The following is a 19,770-nucleotide window of genomic DNA, read 5'->3' on the forward strand; positions in this document are numbered from 1 at the left end:
TACGTATTAGATTTTTTTCAGTAAGAATGATCTCTTCTGTTTTAACAAAGAGCATATCCAGCACAACAAAGAATGGCCACACTTAATTTTAAAAGAATCCAGAGTGTGGTGGAGACCGGTTTGACTTGGCCGTTCGAACCCCAAATGCGGTGACTTCTGGGAAATGGTCTTCAGTTCCGGTCCTGCTATTCTTAGACGATTCTGTTGTATTTACGTTCTCCTTGGTAATCCAAGAATATCCTGGGTGATCCTCAGTGCAAGTGATCCAAGCCAGCGACAAAGCGTAAGTACAGCTCTTTATCTATTGTCTAGTTTACAATAAATGGCGCTGCGAGCAAAAACTCTATACGTATTTTAAATTTCTAATTGGCCATTATTAACAAAGTAAATTGTCAGCCATCTTGAATTTTATTTAACAACATTCCTGTTTGTCGGTTATTTTAAACATTTGTTAAGTAACTTTAGGTCATATAGTCCTTATTTACCCTAATATTAAACTAGTATTACGCCTTTTCCCGGAACTCAGGCTAATAACTATATTTTTAAGTGTGTTTGAAACTTTCAGATATCGTCGAACAGCGTACTATCGAACCGTGTAATTGCATTCTAAATTTAGTCTTTCTGTGAATAGTTATCTCCCTGTTGTTCAATTGTATTTCATATTTGGTTATCCACTAACGTTATCGTATTTCAGGCAAAGGCAAGTCATTATCAACTGTATTATATTCAAATTTGGGAATTTTTTACTTTCGTTTTCTTAAACGTAAATACTGGAGGCTACACTACAGTAAACACTTTTAAGATCTATATTTGTTCTTCTCAGTTAATTTTAACACAACTGCTGTATAAACTGCTGTGCTTTGTCGGCTGGTCACTTGGTGTATTTATTCACTCGATGAATGTTGTTCACTTGGTGATATTTTGTTTCACTACGTGATTTATGTCATGTGGTGAATTTTGTTTCACTTAGTGAACTTCTATCTGTTCAGTGACAGTAACATCACTTGGTGATATTGTAATCACTAGGTGATATTTCCACCTAGTAATATTTTGTTTCACTCATGCGGTGAATTTTGTTTCACTGAGTGAACTTTTTTTTGCTCGGTGATATTTTCACTGTGATATTTTCACTGTGTGATATTTTCACATGGTGACAATTCTTTTCACCTAATAATATTTTGTTTCACTGCGTGATCAATCTCATGCGGTGAATTTTGTTTCACTGAGTGGTCTTTATTTTGCTCTGTGATATTTTCACTATGTGATATTTTCACTGTGTGATATTTTCACATGGTGACAATACTTTTCACCTAATAATATTTTGTTTCACTGCGTGATCAATCTCATGCGTTGAATTTTGTTTCACTGAGTGATATTTATTGTACTCGGTGATATTTTCACTATGTGATATTTTCACTGTGTGATATTTTCACATGGTGACAGTTCTTTTCTTCACTCGGTGATATCTCCACGCGATCATATCTTTCTCATTTAGTGATTCGTTTCACTAAATGGCATTTTGATTTTTTTTAATTTTGTTTTTGTTTCACCAGTGATATTGACATCACTGCGCGGTATTTTGAACTATTGAGTTTTTATTTATTTGTTTATTTAGTGATTGTATTCACTAAAACAACATTTTGACTATTTTTTTAGTTTCACTTCGCGTCATTTTCGCTCAGTGATATTTCCTCTTAGTAACAGTGTTTATTTAGTGATTAAATTCACTAAATGTCATTTTGATTATTTTTCTTTAGAATTTCTTCATAACTGCAGTTTATCTTTTGTGATTACACAGCATTGCTACTTCAGCATTTTCAAAGAATACATAAAAAATAAAGGATCCATTTCAATTTTGTTTTTGTTTATTTCTAACTGCAATTTCAGCATTTCCCAAGTGACATAATAAAATAAATAAACAGAGAATATTTTGATTTTGTCTTTCATACTCACAATGGCAACCTATAATCCCGCTGTCGATATAGACACAGCCTCATCGGATAAGTTGCAAACCTTGCCAGGCGTTGGCAAAAAGGTTGCAGAAGCAATTGTACATATTAGGGACAGTGAAGGTCGTATGACAAGGGAGCTACTAACTCAAATCCCACATTTTCGGGAATTCGAAGGGTTTTGGAGCATGGTACGCTTCAGCAAATCGGAAACGGAGAAAAGTGAGGGTAAAACTGAGGTAAAAATGAAAGAGCAGGTTAACGATGACATAGAAACCATACAAAGGTTGACGACGGTCATCGATCAAGCTCGGTTGAGTGGACCACCGTCGACCCCAGTCGACTCTTTTAAAAGTAGAAAGTCGGGGGCACGGCTTAGGTATAAGAATGAGAGCATAGAACATCCATATCCGGAGTACCCGCCTATGCCGACGCATTCGGGAATGTACCTGGGTAAACATGGAAAGGTTGAAGATGGTGGCTATTCATTCTCGGGTTTTACGCCGATGCATTCGGGGATAAACCCAAGTAAGGAAAGCAGTACCCGGGGTTCCCCATGCCCATGTATCCGGGAATGCACCCTGGTAGTTGGCAGCCAGGTTATCCTTATCCTTATGCTTGGATGGGAGGGCCAGGGGGTATATGTTCCCACCCATGCCGCCAATGCCGCATGGGTATGGGGCTACGCCACAGGCGGTGCCAGACAGGGTACCCACTAATGATACGCCCTTGAAGCCTGAGGCCAAGGAAGGGGCACAGGGGCCTCGAAAGAAAATTGCACCCTCAAACGGGGGCAATATGGGAGGAGCCGGGGTGGGACAACAAAAGGCCAGGCTCCAATCTTTGCCTAAATCATTGCCGTATGATGGCAAAGGGAGTTGGCAGGCTTTCTTGACGAAGTTCGGGAAGTTTGCCTCAATCTTCGAATGGACGGAGGAGGAAAAGAGAGATTATCTCTGCTTGTGTTTGACAGATAGGGCCAGTGAGTTCTATGCACTGACTACGGATAGGAACGTAGAAATGACCTATGCGGCAGTGGTGGAAAAACTGGAGAGGCGGTTCGGTTACCGTGAGTTGCCGGAGACGGCAATGGTAACATTCTCGAGTGCGACACAAAGAGAGGAGGAGTCTCTTGATGAGTGGGCGGATAGAGTGTTGACGTTGGCCGGTAAGGCATTCCGGGAACTGCCGGATGCCTTCATGACCCAACAGGCCATATTGCGGTTCTGTATGGGGGCCCGAGAGAAAGAGGCGGGAGAGCAGGTGATTAACCAACGCCCACAAACTATAGAGCAGGCTATAGATAAAATGAAGTGGGCAATCCACACGCATGGCCTGATGTATGGACGGCCAAAGGCGGTGAAAAAGGTAGTATGTGCAGAGGATGTACAAGTGGCGGAGGTGAGGGTTGGAGAACAGAGCAAGATCAACGGGAGGGTTGATGCTCTAGAGAAACGAGTTGGAAGGTTGGAGGAGAAGTTGGATGCGGTTATGGGGAAGTTGGACAAACTACTGGAAAGGCGGAGTAGGAGTCCAACGACTTCCCCAAGCCGGCAATGCTACAATTGCAACGAAATCGGCCATTTTAAGCGGGAATGTCCGAAGTTGCGTAGCAGGACTCCGTCACCTGTCCGTAATGACCGGTGTTTCAAATGTAACGGATATGGGCATATGAAGAAAGATTGCCCGAATGTCACACCTGATGAGCAGGGGAAAACCCTTGGCTCAAAGGAAGGCAAAACAGTAAGGTTTGCAGATTTAAACGGCAGGGGGTCAATGTAAGTGGTCCTAGCATGACTCCAAAAGAAGAGGGCCAATCCGTTGTTATATGTCAGGTAAGGTCTGACTCAATGTTTCGTATACACGTGACCTTGGGTGATGGCCTTGTTGTGCAGGCTGTTATTGACACAGCGGCGGAGGTGACTTTGGTGTCTGATAGGGTGTTCAAAAAAATACCAGGTGATATACCGGTATTAGAACATGTGTCGGTTATGACCGCTGGTCGGGATTTGTGTATGAAAGGCGCAATTGTTGGCCCCGTCAAGATTGAGATTGGGGGTCAGACATTCACTGAGAAAGTGTGTGTCGCGCAAATAGAAGACAGCATGCTTTTGGGACTGGACTTCATGAGGAAGCATGGAATAAAGATTGATATTCCTAGGTCCACAATAAGCATCAGGGACACAGTAGTGTCAATGAGCGAGGAAGTGGTGAGTGATTGTCTTAGAGTGGCTTAGATTAAGGTTAACATGTTTATGTCAGTTCCACCGAACTCTGTAGCATTGGTACCCTGTTCTGTGGAGACTAAGCTTGATACCTTTGTTGTTGAGGGGGTAGGAGTGGACCTCATAGTGCCTATGTCGGTACATACAGGTGAGGGAAAGTTGAGGCTTGCTATGCTGAACCCGTCCGATCATTCGGTAAAGGTTAGAAAAGGGCGAGTTGTGGGTAGAGCGAAAGAGGCTAGGCTTGTAAAACCGGTGCCACAGGAGTTTTCTCCTGACCGGTTTGTGGAGGGGCTGGAGAATCGTACTGAAGCAGAATTGCCAGAGCACCTTCATGACCTTATGGAAAGGGCACGAGTAGACCAATGATTATGATTTCTGTTTTACACAGAAGTGGCTGATGCATGGAACTGAGCCACCTGATAGTGAGCGTGACTTGGTGGTTCAGTACGCATGCATCAAATGAGATGATAGCAACGGTGTGAAGTGAGGTCGATTGCAGTGACAGGTTGAATAACACTCCAAATGGTGGTTCAGCCGTGTGATGCAATCAGTTGGTTGAGCAATATAAATGTGGTAGGCTGTTTAGGTATAATCAGAAGGCTCCTTTTGGGGCTAACTCTGGTTGTTGGTAGAGGAGGTGTTAGTGCCTCTATCGGGTTAAGTTCCGAAAGCCAGACGTGGAGGAGGTCCCGTCTATGCCTAATGGTATAGGAAATGGCGGAGGTGATCGTGTGGAGAATGCCATTTTCATCTGATTGACAGGTGAAGGCAGAGCTCAGTTTGATGGTTCACTAAAACCTAGTTAAGCTGAGGGGAGCAAGATATTTTCCGGTTTGGGAGAAGTAGAAATTATTTCAATGAATGGCTAGACTTATTGGCATGTTCGGTTGAATGGTCTCTATAGTTGTGACAGTTTGCAGTGAGTATGAAGTGATTGTATGTTGATGGATTGGCAACAACTTTGTGAAACAAAAGAATCTTTCTTGAATTACAATAATCTTTCAGTTACTTTGCAGTATATTGCATGTCGGATTATACAATATTAAATACAAGAGTAAGTATCTTATGCAACCTTTCCTTCTCGAAAAGTACTCACAAGTTGAAAAGGCAAAGTATGGTTTTAGAAAAACTGTCAATTATTATGATGTCCTTAATGGTCGACCATGATTGCTGAGTGGTAATTGGTGAAGACGTGATTACACATTTAGCTTTCAGAACAACTGTGAACCATCCCTTAAAAGTTATTGACGTAAGGTACTCACAAATTGAAAGGCAAAGTATGGTTTTAGAAATACTGTCAATTATTATGATGTCCTTAATAGTGGACCATGATTGCTGAGTGGTAATTGGTGAAGGCGTGATTACACATTTAGCTTTCAGAACAATTGTGAACCATCCCTTAACAATTATTAACGTCTTTATTTGTTAAGTTGTGTATGATAAATTGTATGGAATATGGGTTGAATTGTGCAGGTTGTCCATCATTATTTAACAAGAAATCTACGTAATTGTCGGCACTAAACGTCGATATAGGATGAAATAATGATATGAACCGGGATTCAGATGTGAAATTGATAAGTGTGTGCGAATGCTTGATGTGTGTAAATGGGGTTACCTTAGTGACGGTTTTGGTATTGATGCTATCCCAAACAAAACAGCAGATTGGATAGGGGTTGTTAGTTATGTGAGGAGTACATTGCAAGGCCGAGCATAGCCTTGCTGAAGAGGCCATCGTCATCTCTGATTCAGAGGTGGAGGCGGAAGCTCCGGTCGAAGTTATACCGTAGTCTCGGCAGGCGGAGGGTGCTGATAGTTCGGCTCTCCTCCGAGGTTGAGGACTTGGCAAGGAGGTGAGGATGACGTGGGAGTTAGCTCCAACCGGAGAGGACACAAGACTCAGTCTCTCAGAGATGGAGGTGGATATTCCGGTTGGATGATGAGGTGGAGGTGAGAGAGATGGCCGTAGTCCCAGAGTCTGGAAGGGTCACGTTGGAGGATGAGGTGGAGGTGAAAGAGATGGTCGTAGTCCCAGAGTCTGAGAGGGTCAGGTTGGAGGATTAGGTGGAGGTGAGAGAGATGGCCGTAGTCCCAGAATCTGGGAGGGTCCAGTTTGAGGAGGATATGGAGGTGGTGGGAAGATGGTGTGGTCTGAGAGTGGGAGTGCCTAGGAATGCGGCGCCGTCCGCATTGGGTTGTCACTTTCACTGGAGCCACACATTAAGTAATCGGTCATGCGGACCCAGTGGGCTCGTACACCGGCAGGGGGGGGGGGGAAACTAAAGTGGTGTATGGATTGGTGTGGTTTTGACCAGATTTCTGGTGGGTCATATGGGGGAAGGGCTATGAGCTGTGTGGTGTAATATATGGTGTAACCTGGGGACGGGAAGCTCAGTGGGTGGGAATAAATAATTTTAATATTCTCCTGCAGCCAATTGTATAAATATGGATAACTCTTATCCAGCGGATAACTTTTGGTTATCTTCAATTTTAGGATATCTTTTTTTGGTTAGCGATTGTATAAAAAATAGTTATCCAAAACGGTTCACGTTCTGGTTAAGTTTTGGATAAGATTTAGCCAAGATATTTGACGTCGGTTATCTTTATCCAAATGAAGAACGCGCTGACAAAATGGCTGACTTTGACATACCGAACGCTAGACGACCAAGACAATTTCGACGAATTGACAGATTTACGGAAACTGACGACCCTGAAGAAATACGACGACGATTTAGATTTACACCTGACAGCATCGACCGCATAGAACGACTGATCGGACATTGACTTGAGAGACCAACTGGACGGAATCAACCCTTGACACCGAGGCAGCAAATATTGATAACACTGAGATTTTTTGCTTCTGGAATTTTTTTGCAATTAATAGGGGATACTTTTGGGGGTGGACATTGCCACGGTTTCAAGGGTAGTGACCAGAGTAACTGACGAACTGTGTGACCTGAAAGACCAAACAATTAAATTCCCGACGACGGACAGACATAAATCAATTATTAAACAGATTTTTTTCAAAATCGCTGGATTTCCGTCTGTAATTGTGGCGATCGACGGAACGCACGTTCGCATCATTGCTCCCCATGAACACGAGGAGCAATATGTGAACAGAAAGCACTATCACAGTGTCAATGTACAGGCAACGTGCGACCATCGAGGTATTTATCAATTTGTACACAAAAATTCAAAACATAATATTAGTTCTTACCTTCAAGTTTGAGTATCCCTTCATTTTATAAATCCATTTATTTATATTTATATGCATCCTGCTGTTTTACACACCAGATCAAAGATTCCGTAACACTTACTTATGATCTGGTACGATTTATTATTATTCAGTTTTTCGTTTAACACACGTCCTTTAAGTCCAAATTTCCACAGTGTAATGCATATTTTGCGCCCAAAAACTCACATGTACTCAGTTCAAATGACGTAACGATTCTAAATAAAGATAGGTAAAGCCTTTTTCATGGTTAAAATATAGTCTGATCCTTTGTATTATATTATAATATCATGAAATATCTAAAAATATGCACTAAATTAACTTATTTTAATTTAAAAATGTTTAATGTTCTTTAAACATTTAGGTACGAATGAAGCCGGGCAAGGTAACAAAAATAATTCTGGCATGTGTAGTATTGCACAATCTCGCTAAGGCATGGGGTGAGAGGGAGGCATTCCCAGAGGAAGAAGACCCTCAACCTCCACCACTTGTCCAGCTTGAGGGTAACCCTGACGGGCAGGCTATCAGGGATGCAATAACTGCAAACTATTTCAGGTTTGAAAATAATTCATTCAATGCTAAGAATACATGAAACAAATGTTATGACTATGTGCAATAAATTTGTTAAAAATATTTTACTAAGCAAGTAAAAGGCTGTTTAAATCTAGCTTAACAATGAACAAAAGCATTACATTAATAAGCAATGCACAATAATTATAATATTAAGAATAATATTGAATATTAAAAAACCATTTATAACATAAATAAATAATAATATTTATAACAATATTAATAACAATAATAATGAGTAATAAAACTAATCATCAATAAATAACATTAATTGCAGATGAAGACGGACGGACATTACAAGGCACCATGGGTGACTTGATCTATGTATGGCGTAATGGTATTCAGACTGATGTACGGACATAGACAAAACAAGTCTTAAAAATGTGTGTTCATTTACATCTGATAAAGACAAAACAAGTCTATAAAATGTGTGTTCATTTACATCTGATAAAGACAAAACAAGTCTATAAAATGTGTGTTCATTTACATCTGATAAAGACAAAACAAGTCTATAAAATGTGTGTTCATAAATATATAGTTTAATAATTTTGATTATTTTCCCTGTGCATAATTATAGAGATCCATTATGTTTACATTTAACTGACAACTAGGTCAGTCATCAGCTGATTGAACAGATGTATTTAAATACAGGTCAGGAATTTTCTCATGCACCTTGTAAACACTGTCTACAACTGAGTGTCTACTCTCTAACTTACTTTATTTACATTTTTGTGTTTATTGTGAGATGATTTCATGTTCATCCATATAATTTTAAAAAGTAACTAAATGTTAAGTCACTTGTATGTAAAACCTTGCAAGAGGTAGATGTTGTAGTTGGCTATTTTCAATTGCCACTTTCTACACTAAGTCTTGGTCACTGACCATCATTCACATATATTAAAAACTTGGAACTTAAAACCCCATGTGTTGTTTACACAAACCCCGGCTACAAATGTAATTTGTATCATTTATTATCATTTTTAGAATTATTTTTTTTTTCAAAATGATAAAAAATGTTGTTTTATGACATTCTTTTACAGTTTGTCTTTGGCAAATGCCATCATGAGCTTTCCCTCCTCAAAAAACTCTCTCTGGGATTTCATAAGGAGCAACTTTTCCTGTTGAACTGCAATTGCTCCAGCATAATATGCCATCTGCAGTTCCCTCAGGGTCCGCTCTTTCCTGATTTATAGGAAAGTGCTTTGTAGCATTTTTTACCATAAACATTTATAAATAATAAGTTATTATAACTTAATAACAAAATCTTATTTATTATGTCATACATCTGCAGTGTTTATGTTGATTTTTAAATCTAAGTAAGGTCTAAGAGTTTTCCCATTTAAATTTGATTTCCTTAATGGTATTATTAAATTTATTAAATAAATGAAATTATTACACAAAGTTTGAATATGTAACAAATGAGAAAAAAATTAGGATATACCTTTTACCAATAGCTGGATTCCTGCTTGGTTTAATTTCCTTATTATTCACAGGAACAGGCACACTAAGAACTGAAATGCAGATATTTATTTTACATCTTGTTAAATACTTATTTACAATGTTAAGTTTCAATATTTTCTATAGAATAAAACACTTTAATTTAATGCATTTAACTTATCTTATTAACTTCATAAGTGTGGTCAATAGGCGTTTCTTGATTGTATAAGCCAATTATGATATTTACCTTGATCTGCACTGCTGTCTTTTGATGTTTCTGGAAAAAAAAAATGAAATCATTTATTAATAATTAAGAAAACAATATTAACTTATTTTAATTTCCTGTGATTTTTTTAAACATATATAGTCAATATTATTAAGAGCAACAGTATATCAATTATTTATAACTGCATCAGGGATGGAAATAAGTGGTTTACCGTGAGCCCGGGGCAAGTAGATTTTGGCCTGGGCAACTCAATTTCAAAAATTGGTAGTCAAGCTGTGCAACTTATTTTTTTTTAAAGCTTGAAACAAATCAGTGCAATAAAAAATTGTGACTGTGGATCAACAATTGGAAAAAAGTTACTTTTTGCTGTTAAGAAACAACCTTTTTTTTTTACTTTTTGCATTTGGGAAACATTTTGTAAGAGGCTGTAATTTTGGGCAAACAAAATCACTGATTTCAAAATGTTCAATTTTGTTTTGTATAAATGTGTAAGTAAATTATTACTATTGTTAAAGCCATGTTTTGATGCATGTACAACAATAAATAAATAATACTTGATTTATTGAGTGATAAATTGTTATGTAATGTCATTTGTGTGTTTTTCTTAATGCTCCATATTAATGGCTTATCATTGTTGGATGCAAGTGAACATTAATGACAAGCTATCTAACTTTCCTTGACATGTTGCTAATACAAAGTCATGTATTTAAAAAAGTAAAAGTAACAATATAACTTACCATTTACTGTTTCATCATCGTCGAATGGACGAATATCGTCAGCAAAGTTGAGGAAGTCTAAAATGTAAATACATGAACATCATTGAAATATATATAAAAAATGATTTATAAATATATTTAAATATTATTAATTTAAAAGTAACAATATTATGTATTCCCCTTAAGTAGCCTCATTTGCCTTGGCAAACTGACCTACGCCAATGTCGGAGTCGTGGAGATGTCACATACAAGAGCATGTAACACTTTTATAAACAAACGCATGATTTCTCAGATTATAAGCATACTTGCAAGAAAGGAAATTAATAGTACGATTATAATGCCAATTTCTCGCTAATCATTAAAGGCATTTGCGTACATAGTATTGATTATTTTAGTATCCATTAACCTACGAAAAAAATGAACTCTTCCAAAAGACTACACAATCTAGAAAATTCTATGCATAGAAGCGTGTAATGTTTATCAGTGACAGTGTGATTTTTAAGCGACATGGAGGCACATGGAATGTGTTTTGTTTCTTGCAAAGGAAATTAAAATAAATTGGATTTAATTACCATCCAGTTGGAGCAGCTCAACAAATCCTGTTGCGCTGCGCACTGCACCTAACGAGAATAAAAATATGTATGGATTAAAATGGAATTATGTGAATATATTGAATGAAAGGTAAGAATAGTTAGATACATGTATGTAGCTGGCACAGAAAAATTACGCACTCGACAGTGTAAGTCTTTTCAGTGGTTTATGATTTAGGTATAATCTAATTGTGTTGTATTTATAAATTAGGTACAATTGCAGTGGAGCTTTCATAATCAATATAGTTATTTTTTTTTAAATAATTAAGTACGCGGGTGGTCACATACCGATGGTGGTTTCGGATTGAGAAGCACCCGGAATCCCACTGAAGGACGGCGTTTCCTTTATTGTTTCAATGATTGACATCGTTACCGTGTCTGCGGCTTTCATCGGTTGTCCGCCACCCGTCTGCCGGGCGTTTTTTCGCTCCATCGTAAGCGACTCTCTGGCCTTCGAGACCATTTTCCGATATTTTTCTAAATAAATAACACACAATAAAATTACTGATTACATAATTGTGTCTTATTCTATCTCGGCAACATATTACAATCAGTCACTCGCGCAATTTGAAACTTGTCAGATATTTACGGAAAATGCTAATTGTTCATTTCTGAAATTGAAGGAATGACAATAAGCTCTATAATTTTTTGTAATTATGCATAATCTCTATATAATAGTCTCTAGAAATTGTATACGGATTCATATTGCGTTTCAAACGGCGCTATGATTACATGCGCACGGACGTTGATCTTCGACTTCGGCATGTGGAATACTAACACCTAAATACATCAGTTAAGTATTAATAAATACATATATTTACATATCTCATATTAACGAATGGCCGAAAAATATCAATGTTGGCGTTCGCATACCTTTCACGTCGTCAATCGTGCGACACGCACGACCGACGGAATTCACTTTTTCCGTTATTTCGGCCCACGCCCCATCTTGAATTTTCTTGGTGACTGGTGTTGAGCCGCTTGAAAATTTCTTTGTCAAAACTTTGTCAAATTTCATAACACCTTCACGGATTAGAGCAGTTTCCTCATGGGAAAAGTTAACTGAACGTTTTTTACGAAGCGAAAGCGTTTCAGCCATTTTGTTGTCGTCTGAAATGACACTTTCCGCGAAACCGTCTTGACCGGAACCAGATTAAATATGCATTGTGGGTTTTTTATGTTTGGCTAACTTTAACCAAATCGGATAAAGATATCCAATGCGACTTGCATTTTTATACAATAGGATAACCACGTTGGATAACATATCCAAAAACGGATAAAGTTAACCAAAGGTTATCTTTTGGATTGGCTAAAGTTATCCATATTTATACAATTGGCTGCAGATGACTTAAATGCCTTAGATTTGGTTATGTATTAAAAAAATTATAAGGTTAAACCTTAGACGGGGATTGGAAAGCTAAATTGGGCTAGGGAGGGGGGCTTGTTAAAACGGGGAGGAGTGTGGTGGAGACCGGTTTGACTTTGCCGTTCGAACCCCAAATGCGGTGACTTCTGGGAAATGGTCTTCAGTTCCGGTCCTGCTATTCTTAGACGATTCTGTTGTATTTACGTTCTCCTTGGTAATCCAAGAATATCCTGGGTGATCCTCAGTGCAAGTGATCCAAGCCAGCGACAAAGCGTAAGTACAGCTCTTTATCTATTGTCTAGTTTACAATAAGAGACTGCACTGTGTTTACAGTTGACCTTGTTTTCTCGTCGTAATTTCGCAAACAAGGGAAAGAACTGTGCTCTTTACAAGGTACTTCTTAAGGATAAATGTATAAATATTTAGTCTGCCGAAAGTTTGTTAGAGAAAGCAAATGAAATCAACTTAATGAATTTCTTCAAATGTTCTCTATAAGGTCCGTGCAATCACAAGACTTCTCTTTAGAGATTATTCTAGCATAGCAACTAAGTTTTACCCTACGTTCAGTTTAATGAAACGCACTTACGCATTCAGAAAAACATACGTAACTTTATACGTACGTAAATTTTCGTCCGTAAAGTTACGCATTGTACCAGAAATGGCCCCCAGGAGATAGTGGGTTTGTCCAAAAATCAGTTTTTCCGGGATACATATATTTATTGACATTCCCTGTCACTTTCTAAAATAAGTTCAATACTTCATAGTGTCTATGAACGTTGTTGTATATAACCATAAAAATGGTTGGAGGAGAGAGCAAATCGTGAACTAGATTTTGTCTTGTTCCAAAAATCATAAGCGAGTATTCTTTATACAAAAATAGCAACTTCCAGCAAAGATCAATCAAAAACATTTGGTTAATATATCTCTGATTAAAATTAAAATCCAGTTTAGTAAAATCGATGTTTAAACATATTTAAAGTTGAAACACACGCGAAAAAATAATATTGCAAATCTTCAGTAAAGTAGGTAACTAAGTATCAAACATAAGCGTTATCAATTCGATTAAGTTTTTGTTTTTCTAGATGCTTTATTATAATGCTAAAAATCTGCTGTTCTGTATTTTATCTGTATTACTAAAGCGCCCCCTTTAACAAATGCAGAACATCATTTTCCTTATTCAAATACATAATTATAATAAGTTGTGTTGCATTTGTCTTTAACATGGATTGTCAGTTTGATCCGTCTCTATACCATGTGTGAAAATGTAGGATGACGATTTATCAAAACGAATTCCTTCAAACAAAACGCGGAATATCTGTCACGTGTTTTTGTATTTCATTTTTTTTTTACTTTTATTCAAGTCAAATGATATATTGCTTATTCAATACGGAATTGCATATAAGTGGCTATTTCACCCAATACTATAAAGGGCATGAAAGTCGTGCCCTGAGTGTCACTTCTTTCTAACGAAAACCTTAGCTTCAGGTTCACTCCGTAAATTATAACCATAAATGAAAGTAATCTGTACCGTTCAATTTAACTAGCTGGACACATTAGAGTCCTGATTTTGAAAAGCGAAAGGTCGACTTGGGATCGTAAAATTCATGTGTATATGCTTTCGAAAATCATTAGCCAAGGGTTGTTTTTTTCTATTCTCTTGTATGGTAATAACCAAATCAGAATTAGATGTACAAAGTATAGCCAGAATAAAACCAGATTCGTACATTCATTCTTCCGATCCATAAGCGAACGCTATGTCACGGAGACGGACTATAATAATAAATAAGAAAAAACAACAAATCCCACCCTATACATGAAACAAAACTAAATTCGCCTTGACACGTACAATATATACAGAAGTAACTATGGATTTTAAAAACTCAAACGCTGCAACGAATTACAAAAATATAAGGTTCAGTCAAATTTTGTATTCATATATAAATTCCTGACCAGCAACATGCAATAACGAATACATAAAAGAATATATGCAATAAATATACAAAATCTTGTATCAAATGAAATGGCAAATCAGTTATTAACTAAAAACAATAACAAAATCGTCCAGCGAAATATGTTGTCATCTACACTCCAATAAACTTCTAACGAAACACTTACACGTTTCGTAATTTCTCGAGTGTATATCAACGGAATTCATTTATGGCAAGCGGTTTGGCGCATAATCCCAAGAAACTAGGTTTTTACTGAGAACCTAGGATTGAAGATTGCACATGGCTTCCAGAACCCAAGTTTTTATTCGATATCATACGTTTTCACCAGAACCCAAGATATCATAAAATGTGCATCAAACAGTGATAGCCTAGGTTCTTATTGGAAAACCAAGGTTTCAACAGACGTTAAATAATCTGTGAAAACCATAGTTCTCATGACGAGAACTTAAGTTCTCATCTTTAATACTAAATCCGTAGTTTTCATTTGGGAACCATAGTTCTCATGAGAACCTAGGTTCCCAGAATTACGCGTCGGACGGAGTAAATTTAGTCTCTCATGAGAGAACTGTGGTACGCTTAACATACATTCGGAAACTTGTGATCTCATTTGAAAATCTTTGTTTACAATCGAGAACCCATGTTCTCGGCGAGACGACGCACATAGACACATAGAACTTAGGTTCTCATGAGAACCTAAATGATCATTTCAGAACCCCGGGTTTCAGTCAGACATTTAACGAATTTTTATAAAAACACACATTTTCATGAAAACCTAGGTTTTCAAATCTAGAACTTAAGTTATCAGATAATAAAGACAAAACAATTTGCGAGAACCAAAGTTCTCGTTTGATATCCAAGGTTTTCACAAGAACCTAGGTTCTCGACAGCTTTTCGCGTTGTTCTCTCGGATATCCTTTGTTTTCATGAGCACACAAGATTTCATTTGGGATCATAAGTTCTGGTAAGAACCTAGGTTCTCATTCTGAGAACCTAGGCTCTCTGTAAAAACATAGTTTCTTGGGATTATGCGTCGAACCGCTTGCCATATTCATTGAAATTTGGAATACGAATCAATAAATAATATTCTAATATTTACATGATATTTAAACTAAATTTTGCAATGATTTGATATACCCCGTACGAATTCAAATCTTGAAACGTCACAATCGTAAAACACATGACTTGCGTTATTAAGATTACTATATTTGCTATAGTAAATATATTGCTATAAACAAATATGAAGAACGTACATATCTGTTAAACAATACATACAAATAAAGAAATATTCTGGGAGTATTTACATCACAATAAATAATTCAATAGATGTGTAGTCACTGAAACTTCATAAATTTTGAACTGCAGCGATTATTGCATGAGACCTAAAGGTCCGGGCCCGTGTCCTTGCAAAGCCAAGCCATTTTGTCACTTAGATTTAAACAAAAACACAAATATTTGTTTACGATAATGCTTATATTGATGACATTTTTTGCTGACATTTGTGACACACAGACACACGAACACATACTAACACACACACACGCGAGCACTCGCTCGCATGAACGCACGCAAGCACACACACACACACGCGCACACACACGCACACACGGACACACACACACGTACAGTTTTTATTGTAGTCAGTTATTTAGCATCTTGCTTTAGAGGATTTGAAACAAAAGATTATATTTTTTGTCATTTACGCAATATGTGATATATCATTCATATGTTATATACCCGGTAAGTATTTATTAAGTATTTATTATCCAAAGATATTTGCATGAAGTGGTACAAGGAAATTAACATTGTTTTTTCGCTCCGAACAATTTAATTGGAACTTGATACAAAGTAGTACAAGGAGGCGAAATTTGTTTGCATGTGTCCCATTAATCTTATTGGCGCTGGTGCTCTTACACATTGTGTATGGAGGCCTTCTCAGAGTTTATGAAGACAAAGATCTCAGTAACCTCAGAAGATAAAAATACTCGACTTAAAGACAACCTGAATGGTCTGTACCCTTTAAATTTAAGAAGCAACCTAAGTGGGATACTTGATAAATAAAAACGCATTAAGTGAACAAAGACAGATAGCGAGAAAAGGAATTTAATGAAGTGAACTATTCGCGAGGTTATATGACACACATTTAAATGATTTTCAACGCAAACTTGTTTTTCATTATTAAAGGGACCTTTCCACGTTTTGGTTAATTGCTAAAATTAAAAAAAAGTTGTTTCAGATTCGAAAATTTTCATTTTAGTTATGATATTTGTGAGAAAATAGTAATACTGAACATTAACCATGCTCTAAACAATCCATTATAAGAATCGTTTGAGGATAAGAAAACCTGAACATTATAAAGCGTTGCAACGCGAAACGATTGAATAATTTGGAAAGTTCCGCTGCTGTCGTTATATTTTGTGAAACTACGAGGATTGCTTATATAAAGTAAAAATACATTCCCACATAGCATGAGTACGGATAGCCGAGTTGTCCAAACGGAAGACTTTTTACTCCAGGACTCCATGGGTCAGTGGTTCGAGCCCAGTCGAGGGTTACTTTTTTTCTTTATTTTTTAAATTGTATTCTTGTTGTTTGTTTACTGGATAACTTTTAGGTCCAATGTTTAAATTTATCAATATAAAGCATTAAATGACAAACTTCAATACATGCCAAAATATGTGAAAAGGCCCCTTTAACATCTTAATTAGAGACGCAACTTTTGCGATATTAAAAAACGATTGCAATTTTCGCCGTTTCAGAAAAGACCATTCAAATCTCAAGGGAAATTTGTTTTGGAGAACCCTTAAATGCCCTTTCGCCCCAAATCCCAAAACCATCAAAACTGTTTTTAAAATGACAGCGATATGAGAAATGTATACATGAGCTTCAAAAGCACATACATTTGAATTTGTGTCAAGGTCATATGCTGTGTTTATTTGTGAATACTTTTTTGAACAACAAAGAAATGCTAAGCAAAGGAAAGCTGAATAAAATAGCTATAAAAAACCAGTGTTTTGTCATTAAAACATGGCACAAATATAGACATGAAAATTTCCTGTATTACGTTCAGAAAATTGAAATACACTCTTAATTCATAGCGTTTTTAAACATTAAAAATTGCTGTTCCAGTGTAGACAGCAATTAGCAAAGTGTTGATGTTTAACTGATTTATATTGAATAAAATAACATGTGATGTTCATTCTCTAAAATATAAACTAATAATCTTTTCATCGCAAGTAATTGATATATAAAATATACACTGCGCTTCCCTAATGTCTTTTTTCTTATATTCCATGAAAACACCCAAAAGGTGCACAGTTTCCTCGCAGACATATACAATGTTTATATATTACAATTGTTTACACATGAACAAATGGTGGGTTTAGTAATGTTTAAATGCTGCATACATGCAGTACGAAATGAAAATTTCAATCAAAAGAATAACTTCACATTGCATTTCCGTACATATTTCTCTCATGTATTATCAAAAAAGTAAAGGCTTCTTATATATATCCATGAGAAAATGTTTTGGAGATGCGTTATAAAATCGGTGCTACACATTGTTTGTTCTTTGCTTATTGGTATTTATTTTCCAACTTTGATCCTACGGTTTTTAAGTTAGATTGCTCTGTACGCTTTCACTTCTTGTTTTTGTTGTAATATCATAAATATTACAAATGCTATTACTTAATTAAATTTATATAATTCTTGAAAATACAAACACATTACATTGCACAGAGTACAAGCAGAAATTTTGCGGAAAAACGGAATTCCGATTGTTTACTTCGAACTAGTTTTTTATCCGACTAATTTTGGTTACATTACTTTTGAATGTCTATATGAGTTTGAATTTGGCATTTGTTAAAACACTCCCTCAATCATTTCTTAAATCACTCCCTTAATCAATCCTTCAATCACTAACTCCCTTCCTCACTCACTCACTCACTCACTCACTCACTCACTCACTCACTCACTCACTCACTCACTCACTCACCAACTCACTTACTCCCTTCCTCACTCACTCACTCACTCACTCACTCAATCACTCACTCACTCACTCACTCACTCACTCACTCACTCACTCACTCACTCACTCATTCACTCACTCATTCACTCACTCACTCACTCACTCGCCCTCATGAATTTGTATTTCTATAATAATGCAATAAGGAACTTAATCCTGAAAAAACACACCATATAGTACAAGTGAACCTGCATCTGCACCGGAAGGTGAGTAACCTTTTAAAACCATACGGTCCTTTTGTAACGTGTGTGAAGTTAGCCTATTTTGCCTATTACGGTAAACAGTTAAAAGGGTAAAAAGGGTGCATGTTTCAACCTGTTAAGAGTTATCTCCCAGCTATAACATTAGAATTAAAAATCTGCGAAACAACCCATGGTAAAGGACTCTGGAAATTCAATAACTCTCTGTTACATGATCAAGAATATCTCGATTGTATGAAAATAAAAATTGGAGAAATAAAAAAAACAATATTGCCTGCCTGTATATAACATTGACTCTTTGAACACGATTGATGATTGTGAGATTCAGTTTACCATAAATGACCAGCTTTTTTTAGAAACCTTGTTAATGGAAATCAGGGGCAAAACTATCTCATTTTCATCATACAGATCTAAACAGAGGAAAGACAGGGAAGATTTTATTATAAAAAAAAATGAAATTCTAGAAAAAAAAATAACTGAAAATAATATTGAAGAACTTAATTTGTTACAGCAGGAACTATCTGATATCCGTGATATTAAAATGAAAGGATCATTCATAAGATCCAAAGCAAAATGGATTGATGAGGGCGAAAAACCCACGAAATACTTTTGCAATTTGGAAAAACAACACACATCTAGCAAAACAATACCTTATATTATAAACAATAATGGCCACAATGTATATGATCAAAATGAAATTTTAGCAGAAGCTGCCTCATATTACAAGACTTTTTACTCCAAAGGTGAAACAAAAGAAAGTGATAACGCTATATTTGATGAACTTAATTTGATACACGGTGCAAAATTGAATAACGAGGAAGCTCAAGCATTAGAAGACATATTGACAATGGAAGAAATCTCAACTACCTTGAAAAATATAATACATTTTAAAAGTCCAGGTTTAGATCTGGAAAGATCTTAAGTATTTCATTTTAAGGAGTCTAAATTATGCTTTTATTTCTGGAGCTATGTCAATCACTCAAAAACAAGGTATTATCACCTGTATACCAAAAGAAAATAAGCCAAGAACAACGTTTAACAAACTTAGACCATTAACTCTCTTAAATGTTGTTTACAATATAGCTTCAGGCACAATTGCAAACAGAATTAAAACAGTACTTGACAAATTAATTTCCAAAGATCAGACTGGATTTATAAAAGGAAGATATATAGGTGAATACTAGACTATTGTAAGATATCCTAAAATATACAGAAGATAACAAAATCCCAGGACTCTTATTAACGTTAGACTTTGAAAAGGCGTTCGACTCATTGGCATTCAATTTCAT

General features: G+C 36.5%; 1 protein-coding gene across 1 annotated transcript; it reads right to left on the reverse strand.

Annotated features, from left to right (window-relative positions):
- Positions 1-9,312: 9,312 nt before the first annotated feature.
- Positions 9,313-12,282, reverse strand: LOC127836337 (uncharacterized). Its single transcript, XM_052362929.1, has 6 exons — positions 11,819-12,282; positions 11,234-11,422; positions 10,928-10,975; positions 10,377-10,433; positions 9,661-9,690; positions 9,313-9,487 (listed from the first exon to the last, which is right to left on the reverse strand). The coding sequence occupies exons 1-6, from the start codon at positions 12,042-12,044 to the stop codon at positions 9,369-9,371; spliced, it is 669 nt and encodes a 222-aa protein (XP_052218889.1). The 5' UTR covers positions 12,045-12,282; the 3' UTR covers positions 9,313-9,368.
- Between the last annotated feature and the right edge of the window lie 7,488 nt (positions 12,283-19,770).

Source organism: Dreissena polymorpha, chromosome 6 (genome assembly GCF_020536995.1).
Source record: "Dreissena polymorpha isolate Duluth1 chromosome 6, UMN_Dpol_1.0, whole genome shotgun sequence".
In the NCBI taxonomy this organism is placed as follows: domain Eukaryota; kingdom Metazoa; phylum Mollusca; class Bivalvia; order Myida; family Dreissenidae; genus Dreissena; species Dreissena polymorpha.

What these genes read in the sequence shown, in the direction of transcription:
- LOC127836337 (XM_052362929.1), bottom strand. Translation starts at nt 12,044, where the DNA reads ATGGCTGAAACGCTTTCGCTTCGTAAAAAACGTTCAGTTAACTTTTCC. An exon ending in TCAATCCGAAACCACCATCG is followed by an intron (nt 10,976 to 11,233) that starts GTATGTGACCAC and finishes TATTCTCGTTAG; the next exon opens with GTGCAGTGCGCAGCGCAACA. An exon ending in CGATGATGAAACAGTAAATG is followed by an intron (nt 9,691 to 10,376) that starts GTAAGTTATATT and finishes TTTTTTTTCCAG; the next exon opens with AAACATCAAAAGACAGCAGT.